General features: G+C 45.3%; 1 protein-coding gene across 3 annotated transcripts in view; it reads right to left on the bottom strand.

Annotated features, from left to right (window-relative positions):
* The window catches only part of LOC103177400 (Krueppel-like factor 8), a 59,882-nt gene that overhangs the window by 13,534 nt on the left and 24,977 nt on the right, over positions 1–21,371 (bottom strand). For 2 of the 3 annotated variants that reach the window (XM_042340731.1, XM_007891531.2), the window contains exon 2: positions 16,243–16,344. In XM_042340731.1, the coding sequence (XP_042196665.1) occupies positions 16,243–16,344 (102 nt within the window). Of the gene's footprint in view, positions 1–2,729; positions 2,786–16,242; positions 16,345–21,371 lie in introns of those variants that run through there. The other variant, XM_007891533.2, reaches the window with a different exon arrangement.

Here is a 21,371-nt window from a genome sequence, read left to right as displayed (position 1 = left end):
TGGTAGATCGCTTTCCGGGGGTAATAATAGCTTTAAAAAAAACTAAGAATAATTTGGTCACTCAATCCATGACTGATTGTGGGACACTATTGTGCGCAAATGGCTGCCATGATCCTGTAGCTGGACATGGAGTCCCCGTAGCTCAGTGGTTAGAGCACTCGCTTTGCAAGCGAGAGACCTGGGTTCGATTCCCGGCAGGGTAAAACCTTGGGCAAGTTTCCTTACTCCACACAGAGCCTGATAATAATCCCTCAAAAAAGCAATAATAAATTGGTCATTTCAATCCACGACTGTTTGTGGGACACTGCTGTGCGCAATTGGCTGCCGCATTTCACCCACAAATATACAGTCAATTCACTTTACAGTCTATTCTGTGAAGCACTTTGAGACGTCGAGAAGACGTGAAAAGCGCTATATCAAATGCAAGGATTATTATTATTATTATATTCACCTACCAAAAAACAGTCACTACATTTCACAATAGAAAGTTGGGAAGCACCTTGAGATGTCTCAACTACGTTAAGAGGCACGATATCATGCGCAAGGGTTATTATAACTTGATGTAGCATAACATCTCCCAGCTTTTTCCAGAAACTGTACACCAAGCAGGTGGGTGGGGTGGGGCGAAGACACAAAAGATTGGGTTGGCAGAATGATAAATTGCCTCGGATTATTTCACAGATTATTTTATTATTTCACAACATTTCCAACACGTAAACTGCTTGATTCAGAGGGAATTAAGAATAATAATCCTTGCATTTGATATAGTGCCTTATCACGTCTTTGAGACGTCTCAAAGCACTTCACAGAATATGCTGTAAAATGAATTGACTGTTGTGTTGTGGGCGAAACAGAGCAGCCAACTCCACACAGCAGTGTCCCACAAACAGTTGTGGATCGAGTGACCAATTATTAATTATTTTTGAACAGCACCACCCTGTTAAAAACAGTGGAACACCTTACAAAGTTGTTCGAAGCTTTACATTTAAATTCATAGTCCGGCAGGTTAAAAATCCTCCAGCTCTATTCAAAAAGGGAAGGCAGTGTCCTGGCCAACAACCCTTCAGAATATTCATCATTCACACAACTGTATACAGCAGCCAATCCACACCTAATACTTTCTGGAATTAGATAATAATAATAAAGAGGATGTGTCCTTCCAGGGAGCGAGTGGGCATTCCATTCTAACAATCTACCTCTGGGATTGCCACGTGAAGGTGGGAAATTCTCGGTTTGGTTTGGGTACTCTTAAGCACAGTGATGAGTTTCCACATGTGTCAAGACACCTGACTGACCAAATGTTTATTTTTTTTAAAAAATGGCACTTTGCTACGTGCAAATATTGGCTGCTGAATCGGCCTAGAAACACAATTGCCACTTTTTAAACACTATAGGATGTTACAACAACTTGTATTTATAAGGTGCCCTATGCACAAGATAAAAGTCTCGGAGCGCTGGACAATGGGGGAGTTTGACACCGAGCCAGGGAGCATGGAGAGATGACCATTGGAACAGTCAATAAGGAAAGTCAAATGAAAGGATTATCACCACCATTCTGTAGTCACTGACAAAGGGAGAGGGGCGAGTAGTTCAATTAGCTCCCCTACAATCCTGGAAGATTGTAAATATAGTAATAGAGACCAAGAAGATCAAAGGTTTGTACCATTTTATTATTAAAGGGCAACGTGTATAGACTGAATCATTAGATAAGCTCAGTACGTCCCTCCAGGAATTCTGGCTAATTTGGATACTCTCAAGCGTGGTGATGAGTTACCTTAACGGGTGCCAAACACCCGGCTGACCGCTGATGGGCACAGTGAACATGGGAAACACAAGAGGAAGACAAAACATACAGTCACTACACTTTACAGTATCACCTGTGAAGCGCCTTTAAGACGTCTCCAAGACGCGATAATGTGCAACATCAAATGCAAGGATTATTATCATTAAACAGAAGGGGAAAGGCCAGAGAGAGTGGGGGAGCTTCTAGTGCTTCTAGCTTCTTCTTCTGAAGAAGAAGAAGCGAACACGATAGAGTTCAATATCCTGCTCAGGTCCAGAGTATGCCAATGACCTTCTCCGCTTGAACTGAAGGTGGAACAGCAAACTAACAGTAAACCGCACCCTTCCTAATACCGATGGGAGAGAGAGAGATACAGGCCTTTAACAAAACATGGGAACTGGAGGAGGCCAACTGGGCTGTCAAACAGTTTGATCTGGTATTTCTATCTCATGCATTTTCTCCATATCAATCACAAAATACACACAGCCAGATCACTGTACAGTATATTCTGTGAAGCACTTTGAGATGTCTTGGAAGACATGATAACGCGCTATATCACATGCAAGAATTGTTATTATTATTTATTTTTTGCTAAATACACTGTCTTCCCAAATACAACTCACCTAAAGGCAGTGCCACTAATATAGGTAACTCACCTACACGGTCAATTTCTCCCCCCAGTGTTTTTCAATGTTACATTAACAGTAACAATAACACAAACTTGGAAGGTCAACCGGCCAATATGGTCAAAATTCCTCAGTCCATTTGCCGGCCTTATCTGTGAGTTTCCACTGTATCCAACTCGCACTTAGAGACATCGCCCACAAAATATAGTCACCACTTTACAGTATATTCTGTGAAGCGCTTTGAGACCTCTCGAAAACACGATAAGGCGCTATATCAAATGCAAGAATTATTATTATTATCCCAATTGTTCCACACTCACCACCCTCTATGTGAAGAAATGCTGGTGGAATCGATCAGTTACTTTCTGGGCGGGGGAGAGAGCATCATCATTAAAATAAGGACGCTCTAAAAAAAAATAAACTGCCAAATCACAATGTGAATGTTAAGAAGCTGCTCCTCGGGGTGTGGAGATCAGTCGACTGACTGCCTGCTTTTCCACACAGCTCTGTCTGTCACTATGGTTGAAAGCCTTCACTGACGCCAGGAGTAATGAAAGGCTGGCCTACGCCCTTCTGTTACGTCAGCCCAGCTCTTTATATAAAGATGGGCTCCACCCACCTGCTCCACCTCGTGCAAGGCTCGGTCCCAGCCTTATCCACCCAAGCGGCTCCGCCAGAAAACAACCGGAACACACAGAGAGGTTGATATGTGCTGGAGGGCGGCACCCACACTAAGTGGTCAACTGGCAGCCGGTCAAAGAGCCAGAGTTTAACAGTGATCTCGGCTTTTCTCCACCCACAGCCGAGCTCATGGCACCCGATCCCCACGTGCAAACTGCCAACAACTCAGCCAACAGAAATGGAGTCAGAACATGGGCGTCTTAATAATCATAATCATCCTTGCATTTGATATAGCGCCTTATCACTTCATTGAAACATGTCAAAGCGCTTCACAGTATAGTGGACTGACGGTATATTTTTAGGCGAAACTCATATAAAGTGATCCGCCAATCGACTAACAACGTGTTCCTACTTACTGTTAGGTAAACAGAGTAAGGAAACTTGCTAGGTTTTGCCCCGCCCGGGAATTGAACTCAGGTCCTCTCGTTTGCATGGCAAGTGCAATTACATTTACACTTAAGTATGCTTCCAAGATTTGCCCTCAGTGGTGGGATAGAAAGGAAGAGCTGGAGCCTCGAATAGTAATGCACAGACTCAGCAACTGACTGTAAATTCCCCTGAAATTATGGTTTTGTAAGAGACTCGCTGACAGAGTACTTAGAGAAGTATCTGAAATCTGCACGATTTGCGCAAACAAATATCCTGCATTAACATTGTACTAACTCAAGTATTAGCCAGGCTCAGTTGGCAGCGTTAACGAGTCAGAAGGTTGGGGGTTCAAGCCCCACATCGGGGCTTTGAGTTCACAGTCTAGAAGTCTTAACACTCCAGTGTGGGTCATTTAAACATAGGGTTCAGTTTGTGGATGGGAATTTAGACATATCCTGTGTTTCCTGGTACCTCCAGATACTGGAGTTTTGTCAATTTTACCTCTGGCCAATGTATTTCAACTCTCCTGGGAAGCAGAATACAAAAAGACATTCCTTAGCATGTTATCCACCTGCTGACAGCATCATCCATCCACTGAAGGATGATTTTTGTCTTGCAAAAGTCCTGAATCCACTTCGAAAGTAGGAATAACAAATCCTTGCATTTGACATAGTGCCTAATCACGTGTTCAAACATCTTTACAACAAATTGCGTTCATATAGCGCATTCACGTCGCAAGGACATCTGAAAGCGCTTCACACTTCTGACAGGGAGACTGAGAGGTCTTTTCAACCTCTCTGTCCGTGTGATGTGAATACACTTTAAAACATGGGAGGAGAAATGGCGAGTTGAAGGGACTCCCAAGATGGGGGCAGGCAGCTGAAAGCTCGTCTGCTGATGATAGGATAGATCAGGCAGGGAACAAGAAGCAGACTGATATGCACTGAGGGAACTGCTGGGGTCTTAATGCGCTTCACAATACATTAATGTAAGGTCTAGTGTGTCTGTGTATTTGTAGTCGGTTCTGAAAGACTTTCCAGACAACACCAGCTTTTTCCGTCGTGCAATGTTTTGAGTTTAGAAGTTTGAAGGGTGATCTGATTGAGATGTTTAAAATGATAAAGGGCTTTGATGGATTAGCTATTAACGGAAACTATTTCCTCTGGTGGGGAAATCCAGAACAAGGGGACACAATCTCAAAATTAGAGAGAGGCCATTTAGGAGTAAAATCAGAAAGCATTTTTTCATGCAAAGGGGAGTGGAAATCTGGAACTCTCTCCCCCCAAAGGCGGTGGATGATGGATCCAATCAAAATTTCTAGACTGAGGTGGGTAGCTTTTTGGTAGGTCAGGGTATCAAGGGATATGGGGCAAAGGTGAGTACTTGGGAGTTGAGGCACATGATCTTATAGAATGACAGAACAGACTTGAGGGGCTGAATGGCCTACTCCTCCTATAATAATAATAATAATCCTTGCATTTGATATAGCGCTTTTCACGTCGGGAGGAAGTCCCAAAGCGCTTCATAGAACATACCGTAAAGTGAATTGATTGTATATTTGTGGGCGAACGCGGCAGCCAATTGCGCACAGCAATGTCCCACAGACAGTCGTGGATTGAAAATGACCAATTTATTATTGTTTTTGGTTTTGGAGGGATTATTATTAGGCTCTGTGTGGAGTAAGGAAACTTGCCCAAGGTTTCGCCCTGACTGGAATTGAACTCAGGTCTCTCACTTGCAAAGCGAGTGCTCTAACCACTGAGCTATAGGACTCCATAATGTTGAGAGTGGGCCGGTGGTGGGGGGGGGGGGGGGAGGGAAGCAAGCCCAAGGAAAGAGTCTGCCAACAGAGCTGCAAAACACCACAGCAATGCACACCCTCCTCTGCCATGTCCCGCAGCTGTCAGCCTGCACACAGTTCCACCATCTCAGCTTTCAAAGCTCGTCTGGTTCCCAAAGTACATCCAACAAAATCAAAATACACAATCACTGGCTACTCCTGTGGAAAGGCATATTTTTGAGACACGGAAAGCAGCAAAAGCCACACGATTTGCTTTTCAATATAAATATAGAGTTATATTGTGAACAAGAGCATTAAAAATAGATCCACGCTGACCGGATTTAAATATGAACCCTCACGTCTTGTACAGTGCCTGAACATTGAGAACATCTTAAAAGCACCTCACAAAGTCTGCGTGACGTGCAGTGATTGTGTTTTCTGTAGGTGAACGCAGACACCAATTTGCACACAGCAATGGCCCAAACAGCCACAAAGTGAGTGACCCCATTTTATAAGGGACACTGGGAGAATCTTTTTCCTCTTATCCAACAGAGCAACAGGATCGAACGTTAAAAGACTCACAAAGAGGCCAGCTCTGCGATAATAAAAACAATGATAATCCTTGCATTTGATATAGTGCCTCATCACATCTTCGAGATGTCTCAAAGCGCCTCACAAAATATACTGTAAAGTGAATTGACTGTATATTTTGTGAGCGTAACTCAGCAGCCAATTGCACATAGCAATGTCACACAAAGAGTTGTGGATTGAAGTGACCAAATTATTATTATCAGTTGTTTTTTTTTAAAAAAAGGGATTATTACCCCAGAACAAGATCCACCAATCGACTAAGGAGTCTGTAGCTCAGGGGTTAGAGCACTCGCCGCACAAACGAGAGACCTGGGTTTGATTCCCGGCAAGCCAAAACCATGGGCAAGTTTCCTTACTCCACACACCTGATAATAATCCCTCAAGAAAAAAACGCAATAATAATTCAGTCACTCAATCCACGACTGTTTATGGGACACTGCTGCACGCAATTGGCTGCCATGTTTCGACAACAAATATACAGTCAATTCACTTTACAGTACATTCTGTGAAGCGCTTTGAGACATCTAATAATAATAATCCTTGCATTTGATATAGCGCTGTTCACATCTTCGAGATATCTCAAAGCGTTATATCAAAGCGAGACGTCTAGAAGGAGTGAAAAGCGCTATATCAAATGCAAGGATTATTATTACATATATCATAATATATATATTTAAAAAATGGGTTCCTTGGTTCCTATTTACTGCTATAGGTGTGTGGAGTAAGGAAACTTGCCCAAGGTTTCGCCCTACCGGGAATCAAAACCAGATCCTCTCGCTTGTGAGGTGCGTGCTCTTACCACTGAGCTACAGGACTCCTGGGATGGGAGCGCCTGATGCTTAAAGTCCGATCCAAAATCCCACGTCACTGGGTCCCAGTGTGTACTGTACTGGGGCAGGAGCTTACAACTGTATCCCAAAGTTCCCACTGAGGCTGCGGTGTACACGGTGTGAGCACTGAACGGAAATCACAGTAACACAACCTGAATGGAGTTCAATGCCCTGGGCCAGCATAGGGAAACTAAGCTAAACCACAAGCCAATTCCTCACTGCTGACTGGGTCCTGGGCGGGCGGAGTTTGGAGCCCGGGAAACTTGCTGAGTGAAAAGCCGTTGAAAGACAACATAAGCGGCTGCTTCTCTCACAGACGCTCATCACAGCCACTTGCGCATCATCCTCGGCAGCGAATGGCCACCGGTGTCAACGTGAACTTGGACCACAAGGATCGGGGGTAAGGAACGCTTCACTGGAAGCTATAAAGCAGCAAAAGAGATTGATTATAGGTGAGATTTCAGACCATCTCCCTCCCTCCTTCACACACACACACGCTTCTCCACCCCACAAAAACCTCACTGAACACTCCTTTTCTGGGCAGGCTATTGGAAAGCTCAGATCTTCCAACACAGACGGAAATAAGTCAGATAACCAAAATCAATGCGTGACCCAGCAGATTTCTCTGCCCCCCCAGAGAGATGGAATGAAAGGTGCAACGATGCAAAGCGTAAAAATCACTTCGCCAACAAAAATAAAACAGGACCACACCAACTTATACAAAGATGCAGCACACACCAGCTGCAACCACCAAGTTGTCACAAAAATCTAAATACACAGTATGTAAATGAAAGGGGTTATGAGGAGAGGGCAGGAAAATGACTGAAAAAAAAAAGAACCCACCCAGACACATTAAGCCAAAATGGCCTTCTCTTCTGACGTTTTTAAAATGGGATTGGAAAAGTAAATGCAGAACAAGATAGCAAGAGGCAACAAGATAGTACTGTAGAACAAAAATACATAGGTTTAGAGTTGCCAAGGGCAATTTCAGGGCAGACACCAGGAAGTTTCTCCTTACCTAAACACCAATTAACAACTGGAAAGATTACCAGAAAGGGTGGTTGAGGCAGGACATTGGATCCATTTTAAAAACACAGCAAAATGCTGTGATGGGAGGATGGGTGTGATATTCTTGAAGGATGAGACCAATAGTTGCAATAGCCGATAGGCAAACTGACGGTTTGTTTCAGTCACACTAGAATTGTTTCACTTAAAACCATAGAAATGTACAGCACGGAAGAAGGCCATTCAGCTAATCATGTCTATTTCGGCTCCTTTCACACACTAAGTCCTACTTATATGCCCTTTCCCCATAATAATAAAAATACTTGCATTTGATATAGCGCGTTATCACACCGTTGAGACGTCTCAAAACGCTTCACCAGAATATATTGTGAAGTGGATTGACTGTGTATTTTGTGGGTGAAATGTGGCAGCCAATTGCGCACAGCAGTGATCCACAAACAGTTGTGGATTGAGTGACCAAACCTTTTACTTATTTATGATGGATCATTACCCCAGAAAGCCAATTGACTAACAACTGGGTTCCTACTTGCTGCTAGATAAAACCGAGGTGTGTGCAGTAAGGAAACTTGCTTAAGGTTTCGCTCCACCCAGGAATCGAAACTGGGTCCTCTCACTTGTGAGGCGAGAGTGCTAACCACAACACTGGGGGACTGTACCCCTGTAGCTGACTCATTGTACCTATGTTTTTTCTCTTCAGAGATAAAGACTTGCTTGTGGATTAAACAGGCAATAATATCTCCTGGCGACAAAATATGCAATATGATTAAATGCAAAATCCATTAACACCAACTAACCGTAACACAGAATTTGCATGTTTATTGTGACTTATCACACCGAAATATCACGAGCTAAATTTATCTGGAGGATTGTCGGCCAGGACTCCACGGGGAAATGCCCTACTTTTCTGAGTAGATATGTGATCTTTAACGCCCAAGGCAACAGGCAGAAAGAACCTTGAATTTGAACATCTCATCTGAAAGACAGCACCTCTGGCAATGCAAGTTTCTGCCAGACCTGTACTGAGGTGCCAGCCTAGACTATGGCAACAACAACAAAACACATTTATATAGTGCCTTTCACGGTGGGAGGACTTCCCAAGATCTCACGTACACCTGCACAATACACACAAACCACTTTACCGTACTGTATATCATGTGTCGGGTTTGAAACAAATCCGACAATAGCAGAAAGCCTCAACGGAAGATTGTCACAGGCAGGGTAAAGCTCCACCAACTCATTAGACAACGTTGTTGTTGGCCATTCCCTCGCTAGGCTGACTATGGCTCTCAAAGGAATATTATTGGCAAATCATTAAAGCAAATAATAGTCCTCGCATTTGATACAGCGTACAACATCAAAAGATCTGCACAAGTGATTGCAGGCGGTGACCAGTGACTGTGTACTTGTGTGAAAATGCAGCAGCCAATTTGCACACAGCAAGATTCAATAAATGACCATGAATTGAATAACCAATCTTATCTGAGGGCTTGCTGGTCAGGACACTGGGAGAAACGCCCTCCTCTTTCAAATATTGCCATAGGATTTTTAATGGCCCCCTTGATCAGGCAGATGTGATCTTGATTTAACATCACACCCGAAGTACAACAGCTCTGACAATGCAACACTCCCTCCAGCCCCTGCGCTGGAGTGTCAGCGTAGACTTATGAGCTCCAAGTCCCAACGTGGGGCTTCTGACCCAGAGGCCAGTGTGCTACCGAATGAGCCAGGCTGTCTAGGTTAAAGTGCTGGGTTCATTTTGTTTTTGTGTGGCTTTCAGTAACAAAGCCCTTTTACAGGTAGGGTGTGGCAAATTCCCGATCCACTTGTAAACAGAAGGCGTTTCCTGAGGGAGCAGCCAGAGCGTTTCTTCTCAGGGATGAGGGTTAAAATGGACCTTTCCTTTTAGCAAACATCATAAACATTCAGAAGGTCAAATATGAACCAGGACCCAAGAGGCAGGGCAGGAGTTTGTGGGTTAGACTGAAGGACGCGATGAAAGCTGTACTGCAGTGGGTGGAAGGGGAGTGGTGGGGAGGGGGGAGCTTAAGGAGAGACACAGAGCTTTGAGAAAGAAAACATACATTTTAAAGAACTGAATCCCAGCTCAAAACTCTTCACACCATGAAGTGCAGTGTTGTTTCTGTAAGCAAATGCAGCAATCAATTACTCGTGAGGTCACTTAGGCTAGGAAATGGAGGCAGGTGGCTTCGCCCTGCAAGAGATTCTAGCCTTAAGCTTGGCACTACTAAAGAGAAGTGAGTTTCTCTCTCCTGGTGACCAACAATTCCCCCAGTTAAAATCTGGTCACTCACTTTATATTTGCTTGTGTGGCATTACTGCATAAAAATTGGCTGCTGCGTTCACCTGCAAATACACACTAATTCCTGAGAAGCGTTTAGAGATGTTTTAATGATGTGATAAGGCGCTATAGCAAATGCAAGAAAAGTTACATTTTCGGTCCACAAGACAGACATGGATTTTCAAGGGGGAAAGATATTTGGGCATCAGCCTGCCTCAGTTGGTAACACTCTCAATCTGCATCCGAAGGTTCAAGCAAACCACTCCAATGCAGTGCTGACAGCTGGTCTTTCAGATGAGACATTATACCGAGGCCATATCTGCCTGTTCAGGTGGCACTGTTCGAAAAGACAAGGGAGTCTCTCTCTCGCACCTTTCTGGGCCAATTATCCACCAAATAGAAATTGGTTACTCACTTCCTGGCTGTTGGTAGGACTTTGCTATGAACAACTTGGCTGCCACATTCACCCACAAAACAGTCACTGCACTTTACAGTAGTCTGTAAAGCACTTTAAGATGTCCTTCCGATGCAAGAAGCGCTTTACCAAATGTAAGGATTATTAATACTTCTTGTGCAGACACAGTTTAGGCATTTACTACTTATGAATACAATCCTGTTTCCTGGCCCAATGTATGTGATCAGACATTGAACCTTTCCAACGAATTAAACAAACAGATAACACAAAGTGGTGGAATTGCAACCTTATTATTACAAAGAAAGCCCTGATTTTTCGCCACTCTTTTAAATACATTTTCAAAACATGGTTCTGAGATCACCGTCTTAATAAAAATACAATATTTCTTCCACTTCCTCCCCAATCATGTCCAGACAATACATCTCACATTGTCTAGACTCCCAACAGGTTCCAGTATGTTGTCCAAGTGGGCAAGGCAATTGAGTCACCAAAATATTTGAGAGTAGATGTATGGTGTACGTACAACACACACAACATATTTATATACCGTTTTCATGTCAGGAGGACGTCCCAAGGCCCTTGAGGCTTGCCATACAAAAGACACACACACACACACACACAAACGAAACACACATTCACGCCAAGTGAACATACATCAGCACAGGACAACTGCTACCGTTAGCTCAGCAGAGATCAGGAATCAAACTCAAGACGTTTCTGGTACGTCCACAGCACAGAGAGCAGGGCATTTACCCACACTGCTATTTCCATTCCCAATCCAGTCTAAACTATAGCTAAACAAACGCAACAGGAATTTATTCATTCCACCCTTTTTTGGGAGCAATGTGAAATTCGGTTGACTGTTCAATGCTCTTCTTGATCACACAGGAGGAGTGGCTTTTAGCCAATCATTACCAAAACGACAACAGAACATCACCACTGCTAACATAAGAGGCCACAGATTAAGTGAACACACACCCAAACAGGTGGCACATGTTTCCTGTTTTCACAGGAGTCCAAGGTACAAACACAGCAGTCTCCACAGCTGTTGGTTGCAAATGGTAAAGAACGTTACCCACATAACAGCCAACCCTTCAACAGACTCTACTGTTCTCTCCAAAATGTAATGAGTGAGAGAGAGGGGGGTAGGGGCAGTTTTCATCTCTGGATCAAGTGATATCGATTGTGAGGTGACAGAAATGGTTAACACATTAAGTTTCCTGAGCATGTTACAGAATCTCTCTCTCGCTTATTTCCACTGTGACTTGCGAAATAAAGTTAACTGCTGGAAATCCACAGTGGGGGCAACTTCCTTCAGTACATGGAAAAGTTAATATTTCAACTACTGTGGCTCAAACTCACCTAAAACTCAGATTCTCTTTTGCACGCTGATTGACTGACCTTCTGTCCATTTGGAGGTTTGCTTTTCCTCTCTCTTCGCCACACACACCTCCACCCACTATACCTAGCTGGAATTTCTCCAGAATGAATCTGAAGGGAACTAAGATTCACAGTGGGCAAAATACTGCAGATGCTGGAAATCGATGACGAAAGGTCATCAACCTGAAACATTAACTAATTTTCCTCTCTCCATAGATGCTGCCTGACCTGCTGCTTGTTCCAGCGACTTCTATTTTTATTTAAAATTCACGGAGGATGTGTTTAGCCAGGATCAATTGGTAGCACTTTCACCTCTTGAGTCAGAATGTTAAGGCATCAAGTCCTACATCAAGCCTTGGAACTCGTGTAGTCTCGGTTGACATTCCAATGCAGTGCTGGGGACATGTTCCATTGCCGGAGATGCCGTCTTTGAATGAGACTTTAATCCGTAACATTCAGGTGGACGTTAAAGAGCCCATGACACTGTTCAGAAAGAGAAGGAGCTTTTGCTGGCCAAGAATCCCCACAAATAAAATCAATCATTCACATCATGGTCATTTGTGGAACACTGCGGTGTGCATGGTTGCCCCCCCCAAAATATAAGTTGTGAAAAACTTTAAAACCATCCTCTCGACGTGAAAGCAGCTGCATCAACTGTAAGGATTTTTATTATTTTCAATTTAGCTGCAATTTTAACAATGTTGCACAAACACAGCGACAGGAGCCGGAAATGTAGTCCGACTCGGACTCAGTGCTAAACTGATCAGGTTTAAAGCAAAGACATTCCATTCCGGAAAGTAGGCAATTCGGGATATCTTGTACAAGGCCACCTCCACTCCAATCACCTTGGCTCCCAAGGAAAGGCCTGTACCACATTCAAGGGAGTTTTGTGATGATAGACTGTGTGTAGATGCCAATGGGGTGACACAGACGTTCCTGTTAGGGTCCAGTATGCACTTGCATTCTGCATTGATCGAAACAGGCCTTTTTCTAACAACAAGAGTAAAGCTTAGTTGGAAAGTGAACACAATGGCACTTTTTCCAATAAGCCTTAAAGTACCGAATTTGAGGACACAAGAAATACAGGATGAAACACCAGTTAAACCAGGGGACACCGCCTAAGATACACTTTGAAGCTTCACCAGAATCAAGTAAATCCCTTTTAATGAGGTCCTATCCACCCAATTTAATTTGCTCCACTCTGATGGAACCTCTGGTACTTGTCCACGGATTCTTATAATAGTTTATAATAATCATTTCGGTTGATATAGTGCCTTACCCTGTCCTTGAATACCTCAAAGCACTTCACAGAATATACTGGGTGAAACACGGCAGCCAATTGCGCACAGAAGTGTCCCACAAACAGTTGTAGATTGAGTGACCACCATTTTTGTTTTTAAGGGATTATTTCCCCCTGGAAAGCGATCCACCAATCGACCAACAATCAGGCTCCTATTTAAAAAAAAGAATAATTTGGTCATTTCAATCCACGACTGTTTGCTGTGACCAAATTGCAATTGCTGCAGCGTTTCGCCCACAAAATATACAATCAATTCACTTTACAGTATACTCTGTGAAGCGCTTTGAGACATCTCAAAGACAAGATGAGGCGCTATATCAAATACAAGGATTATCATTATTATTCCTAGGTAAACAGAAACGTGTGGTTTAAGGAAACTTACCTAGGGTTTCACTCCGCCCAGGAATCAAACCCAGCTCCTCTCACTTGCGCGGTGAGCACTCTAACCACTACACATCGGGACTCCACAGTTAGTCAAGATTAAAACAGAGCTGCAAGTGACAGACCCAGAACGGTAACTTTGTGCGTTAAACAAATTTGGCCTTGATGATCTACAATCACAGTTGTACTGCAGTTCTACAAAAGTACAAACGAGGCTGTGTGTAAAAAAAACTTTTAAAAAAATTGGAAAGTTAAAGATATCCCAAGGGAATGTTCTGTGCAGCCAAGAGTCAGAGAGAGAGGTTTATGACAAAGGCCACAACAAGAGCTGTATCTGAACTCACATTTTACGAGTTCTTGTGAAGTTCACTTCAAATCTGATAGAGGGGCTGCTCATTCCTCTGTAGTAAAGGTAAGTTACAGAAGGCAAAGATAAGTTATACGTTCTGGGCTGCAGAATATTACTTCACAGAACAGGTTATTCAGCCCATCAAGTTCACTGGTGTTTTTCTCCATATGAATCCCCAAACCTAATCACACTTTCCCTCCTTCTCTCTTTCTCCTCAGCCCCCTCGCTCTCTATTTATCCTCAATTCCCTCTTGCTCGTTCCCTCCACCTCCCTCTCTCACTTTACCCCCACCCCCCCTCGCTCGTTCCCTCCACCACACCCTCTCTCTTCTCCCCAACCCCTTCTCTCCGTTTCTCGTCCCCCCACCTCCTCTCTCGCGCCTGCAATCTATTAAACCGCGAAAGTGCGCTGCAAGGGTTGCACGGAAGATTCTAACTCAGGTGGGAAAAAGGGAACAACAACAGCAGCAGCAACAAATTACATTTGTATAGCGCCTTTCAAGTTGGGAGGGGAAGTTGTTAAAACATTTGATTTTCTTTTCTCTAAATCTCCCTCTTCCCATGATAAAACTCCCATCAAGCTTTTCTTCCATGGCTAAAGGGCCCTCAGGTACCTCACCCCAATTAGCCACTCTCCATGTGCGTACTTGCAAATTAATCACAGCCAAGCCTGATCCTGCCCCAGTTTGACATGCACATTCTGGCAGAGGTCGTTAGATAGAGGTGAGCAGTGGGATTTTCTTCCCCATCCCTACAGCAGGACACTGAGGCCAATTATACTGCTCCTAGGAACATAGGATTGCTAGAAGAAAAAAGGCCAAGACCCGCATTCTAGTTCACCTTCTGCAATCCTGGTAATGGCCTGCTACAATAATGGAGATGGAATAATCCACAAGGATTAGTCCTACCATCAGAGATCAGCTAACACAGACACAGGGGTCAGCTTAATACATCAACTGCTGCTTCGTATTTGAGGGAAACAACAACAAATTTGTGCATATACAGCGCCTTTCACGTAGTTAAGAGGTCTTCAAGTGCTTCACGGAGATGAAGCGTGAGCCCGAGCAAAGCAGCAGATAGGGGTGATGAGGGAGATGAACAGAGGCTTTATGGGAGGGGTAGGTTTTTCAGAAGGGTTTTGAAGGTGCCGAAGTCAGAATGTTGGGCATGCCGGGGGGGTGGGCAATGGTGAAATAAACCATCTCAAGTAACCAATGGCAGGAACAAAGTCAGGCAGTACAGCTTCCAACAATGTGCAGTTACAGGGAGGGCACCAGGGCAGGAGGGCACCCAAAACACAGGCACCCAAAAAGAGGCAAATTCACGAGCTTGAACTTTTTGGTTCATTTTTTGAATGCAAATTGTTGGAACTGGAAGTACTCAGAGGACAATTAATTAAAAAGCAGCTAAAACAGCTTCTGATACACAGAGCAACTCAGAACGTACCTCTGTATTCTTTCGCAGGAGGGATGGGAATCAATAAATAAAAAAGGGGGTTCAAGTTATACTAAATCAAAGACGCATTTTGCTTCTTTACACTCAGTGAAATAATCCCCCGAGTTTCTGTCCCATGTGTTTCTGGAATGACACAGAAACACTCCCAGAAAAGCAGGGAGGAGCTCAGGGCTGTGCCTGGTATCCTTGGGGAACAGGAATTCGTAGATAGGCGAGGGGTGAGAAGAGGGGGAGGGGGAGTGAGGAAGGAAGGAAGGAAGGGAGGGTGGGAGAGAGATAGAGAGGAGAGAGAGAAAACTCTTCTTATTTTCAACATGTTTTTGCAAAATTATTCTGCTCTGAATATCTCATTCAACGCAGTGGGGGAAAACTCTTGTTAACAACAATGGTTGAACCCAACGCAAACGAATACACAAGAAAGCGAGCTTTGTGGTACAGGGATCTTACCCACAGGTGGACAGATGTGGTTCTGTAAGCATTATATTAGGAGTAAGTGAAAGGCGAGTGAGTGTCCTCGGTCAATTTTTTCCCCCACCTTGAATCCACCCTCATCTGCCCAGAACCCAAGTAGGGACTGACCACTGCTGCTATTGCTGGGGTGGGGAGGAAAAAGAGGGGAATGATCTCAGGCCAGTACAGTCCGTATAAGAGAATTACAACTTAGTAGTCATGGCCAGGATTAATGGGCATTTATTCACTCTGCGAATTATCTTTTGACACTTTTGAGTCAAGGAGGGGGTAATCCAAAACAGAACAGCACAAGACAGAGAGAGAGAGAGAGAGAGAGAGAGAGAGGGAGAAAGCAAGCAATGAACTGACACAGAGATTTTGGAAGACAAAAAAAAAGTCTGTGAAACAAAAGAATTTTAAAAAAATGATTTTCCTGCCCCGGGCAGACCGATGGACGATCGCAGCCTGTTGCTGACATTCCTGGGGTTTGGAAGTCATTAAGGAAGTGTCTGGAGAGTTCGACTTACCCCTTGCTTGGGTTCCGGTGGCTCAGTTTTGATTCTTACGGCTGGCATTCCTTCAAGCATTAACATACTGCTGTACTCAACATCTCCAGTGCCTACAGAGCTCTGCGGAGAGGGGCGGGGGAGGGGTGGGAAGAAAAGCAGTCTGTCAGAACACACCAAACATCTTCCCCCACCCACCCACCCAGACGCAGCGAGGGCTGGGCTGGGCTGGGCTGCTGCCTGCAACTTAAAAGGAACGAGGAAAAGGGGAGAGAGAAAAAAATCCTCTCTGGTGAGGTAGAAATCCAGCACAGCCCATTTTAATTTTCTTTCTCCCCCTCCCTCCCGCCCCCCGCCCCTCCAAAAAAAAGCCAGGAAATGGGCACAGCCTCCAACTTGAAGGTGTAGCCTTGTTAGCTACACCCTTTTATTGGGTGGAGTGCAGTCTGTTCATTTGCTACAGCCGGGTGAGAGAGAGAGAGAGAGAGAGCGAGCGCTCTCGCTGCCTCTGCCATCAGCAAACAAACGCTGGAGCTCCAACAGAGCGGAAAGCAGACAGGCCTGACTTCTCTCTGTCTCTCCCCCTCCAGCAGTGCTATTCAGACACTGTGGGATGAACGGAGAAAACTGAGCAAACCTTCTTTCTTTCTCTCTCTCTCTCTCTCTCTCTCTTTCTCTCTCTCCCTCGCTTCCCAACACTCCCAGCCCCCCAAACCCACACCCACCGCCTCAAATGGATTGGCTTCACTTCCCCGCTCACTGAAGAGCTGACAGGCACTGCTCCGCTTGTCTTTCCCTAAAACAATAGCTGCTCAGTGGGATTTTGTTAACGTCTGCTTTCCCAACGCACTCGATGGGAAAACAGGTCAGGCGAGGTCACCTCAGCTCAGGTTCGTGCACCACCTGATTGTTAACACTGGTCAGGCAGGGGTGGGGCCGCACACACAGGCACGGACACATACCCACACACATGCATGCGCACACCCACACACACATGCACGTAAGCACACCCATACAAACATGCTCTCAGATGTGCACACATGCGCGCTCGGTCTTGGATACACTTGCCCGCACACGTCCTGGCATATGCACACACGTATTGTGACGTGTGCGTACATGCATGCACACACCCGCAGAAACGCACGCGACCAAGTGCGCTTTCAGATGTACCCCCACGCACGCTCTGTCTTGGAAGTGCTTGCACGCACACATTACGACACTTACACATACACACACAAGTTGCAAGGTACGTTTGAAAAATCTGTGAGAATTTGAAATGAATCCAAGAGCAGCATAAAAGGTACAAGGAGCAAGGTGTGGCGAGAATGTGCAACTCTTATTCACAACTAAATCAGATCTTTCACCCAGCCAAAAGCTTTTCTGTACCTGGACCCATTCTTCTTGCCCCAAACCCATGTACAGAAGTGCGGCCAGCCAAACCCATCTTGGTCATCTACACGTCAATCGCTGTGTGTGAGCTTAAACTGATACGCACACACATATTTATACACACAACGCATCAACAATACTGTCCTCAGGAAGCCTAGAATTTCCCCGAACTTGCCTGTGGTTCACAATGGTTATGACCATTAAGCCCCCTTCTTATCCTCCCTGGAGGTGTTGGGGGGGGGGGGGGGGGGAGAATAAACGGGAGCTCTTTCTGGGGAGCTGAACTAGCTCTGTGGCGGTCTTGGTAGTCCGGTTCCTGAGCCAGGCAGTTCCGCAGTATTCAAGGGCACTGTTGCTGACAGGACAGCCAGCCTGGATCATCAGCAGGATTTGGAAGGGCAGACCAGTCACTGGGGGCAGGGAGTCATCCCACTCAGCTCTTGGTAACCCTGCAAGCCAAAGCCCTAACAGTTAGGGTGGTCCTAGCTGGATAAGGCACCAGGAGACCTTGCTGGGCAGTGATATCAACGGCAAGCTGTGCGATGTTAGCTGGTTAGACTCCAGTGGTTATCCCCATCACACACTCTGCAGTCCCCAAGCCTTGGCTCTTGCCAACCTGCAGTTAATACTCTTTGGAATTAGGTAAGTAGGCTGCGTCCCTCCGGGGTGAGTGCGCATTCCATTCCAATAACTATTTCCGAAATTTCCATGTCTAGGTGGATGAATGGAAATCTGTTTGTTTTGGATACTCTTAAGCATGGTGATGGGTTTCCACATGTGTCAGATACCTGGCTGACCAAACAAAAATGGCCAATGACCACCCCGCCCCCCTCCAACATAAACCTTAGAAAGCATTCCTTTTGCACATCAGGTAGAAAGAAATGGCTTCTCATCTTTGAGATAGAGATGGTCAAACCAGCAGGACAAGAATATCAGCCCCTTTACGCTCATAAAAATAACTACCACAGGGATTAAGGGTTGATGACTGTGGTTCAGGCACAGCTGCCGTGTAGTTAAATCATCATCTACACCAGCAAGTGTGGTGTTTTACATCAGGAACAAGTAGAATTTCATTGAGACAGCAGAGGCCTGAAATCCCCATGGTCTTAACCTTACGACCGTCATTTTAATTGTGCGTTAATTTTGGAAAATTCTTAAATTGGGAATGGAAGATGGAAGCAGGTCAGTCTTTTGAAAGTGGTGGTGGGAGGGGAAGGGAGAGGAGAGAGGAGAGAAACAGCTTCTGAATTGTGACTGAATTTAAGAAGTTTTGGAAAAAAACAATACGGTTGCTTTGGGAAATATTGAGAGCTCTGACCGGCAAACTGGGGTCTGTATGTCAATTGAATGACACTTACACCCTGGATTCCCCTACAGGGCGTGGTTTGACATATGCCGAGCCATTCCGCACGTCAGGGGAACTCTAATTGGCCAGAAGGCAGCAGGTTGGTGCAGCGCCCAAGCTTGCCTTCAGATGAAGCACGCTGATGAGATCGAACACAGCTCCGCGACGCTGGAGATTCACATAGAAGAAGGAGTCAGTGTGGGCAGGGCTCAGGGTGGTTGGTCACTCAACGCCTATGACAGTTCCTGCGGATCTGCAAAGAGGTTGCCAACTGGAGCCAAGGGCAAGTTAAGGAATATCATCCATGAGGCAGGCCTGGACCAGGGTGAATACTAAAGATACTAGTCTTCCAGGCCTTTATTTGGCAGACTGAAATGCAATGGGCAAGTAATGGTGCAGCAATCTTGGCGCAAAAAAACAAGCCTTTATCATGACTAGACTAAATACATTGATGGATCCAAATGAACCCTTCTCTGTGCACATGGCACCCAAATTCTTCAAGCACCACATTTTCTCCTATTTGATGGCCAAAGCATTCCAACGCAAAATTAAGCAGAAGTTGAAAGAAAATGAGGAAGAATTTGCATTGCTTAATAACCGTTCTTTGAAATGGAAGATTCCGATGCCCAACAAATAACTCTACTCCAGGGAAGGGGTGTTGGTTTTGGAGGGGCATTAAATAGAGTCTCTCTGTGGCTAAGCTAGCTCTACAGTGACAGGCCAGGCAGCAGAGGATCGGAATCGAGTTGAACTTCCGTAATCTGTTGTTATCTGTGCCAGGCAGGTCTACCGTATTCCAACCACTGTTATTGGCAAATCAGATATAGTTTGGCACGTTACCAGGACTTGGAGGAGCCGGCAAGTCACTGGGATTCATTCTACTCGGCTCCAGTTAACTCTGTAACCTATATGGATAGTGCACAGCTATATCAAATGCAAGGATTATTATTTATTATTATAATGGAGCTGGGGAGACTGGCGAGGCGGGAGGTGAGGAAAGCATGGACAAGAGTTGAGTCGTCTAAATTCACTTTACAGTAATTACTATTAAGTACAGTGACTGTATATTTGGTAGTGAATGCAGCAGCGAACTTGTACATAGCAATGTCCAACAAACAGCCATGAATTGAATGATTCATTTATTTTGGGGATTGTTAGCCAGGAAACCGGGAGAAATTCCCTTCTCTATTCAAATTTTGCCAAGGGATCTTGAACGTGCAGCTGAACGGGCAAACAGGACTTTGGTTTAACGTCTCATTCAAAGGATGGAACAATGTAATGCACGAGGACGTCAGCTTGGACCGTAGGCACAAAGTCCATTGTAGCTAAGGACTCGGAAGCCAAAGCATTACCGTGGAGAAGTAACCGATCAAAAATAAACAGCTGTGACAGTGAGTAAAGAACTCCGCAGAGGTGCCTTCAGCCCAGTCAAAGACTCATTTTATACTGAAATCATTGCTGGACTGATCACTAACAGTACTTTCCAACACCAGCCTCCTTTTCTTCAAGCATGGAAACTGCGCGTAGGAGGATGGCCTGACTGCTTGGAAGGACTGGCAGCTTGCAGGAGGGAGTGAGAGCAACCACGATATCAGTAAAAAGAACCACTGTGATCCAAACCCACACACACACTTTCCCCACTGTGAGCCCCCATCTCCCACACCGATGGCTGGAGTTTTGGCCACTCTCTGCAGCTTGTTTAAATACCAAATTGTTGGCCCACAAGGTGTTGAAGGTGTCTCTGGCTCTGAACTTCGAAACTGCCCAATTTCACACCAACGGGAGTGAGTCTGGATAGTCTGAATATTCAGTGGAAAGTTTACAAAATCCAACCTGAGATGAGAGAGCTTCCCCCACCCACACTGCGCCTCAATCACTTCACTAACAATGGAAGTTACAACAGAACAATTGGGAGATGGGATTCAGTGCCTTGCGACATCCTTCCAACGTTCCTCCACAATGTCGCCCGGCTCCGCCACTGTCTCACACCCCAGGCCGCCGAAACCCTTATGCGTGCATTCATTACATCGAGGCTCGACTATGCAAACTCACTGCTTGTCGGCCTCCCCAACTCCTCCCTCCACAGGCTGCAGATCATCCAGAACTCTGCAGCCCATGTCCTCACCCCCACCAGGCTCCGCATCCCTATCACCCCCATCCTCGCCCAACTCCACTGGTTTCCCATCACACAGAGGATACAGTGCAAGATCCTAGTCTTCACCTTCAAAGCCCTCCTCAGTCTTGCTCCCCCTTACCTCTCCTACCTCCTAACCTCCTACCATCCTGTTCGCTCCCTCTGCTCAGCGGGCTCTGGCCTGCTTCACTTCCTCCGCCTTGCTCACCCCACTATTGGCGGGCGGGCCTTCTGCCACTCTACCCCCACCCTCTGGAACTCCATCCCACAGTCCCTTCGTCT

Source organism: Callorhinchus milii, unplaced genomic scaffold (assembly GCF_018977255.1).
Source record: "Callorhinchus milii isolate IMCB2004 unplaced genomic scaffold, IMCB_Cmil_1.0 Scaffold15, whole genome shotgun sequence".
Classification (NCBI taxonomy): Eukaryota; Metazoa; Chordata; class Chondrichthyes; order Chimaeriformes; family Callorhinchidae; genus Callorhinchus; species Callorhinchus milii.
The sequence above is the reverse complement of the archived record's forward strand: the minus strand, read 5'-3'. Positions and strand labels throughout refer to the sequence as shown.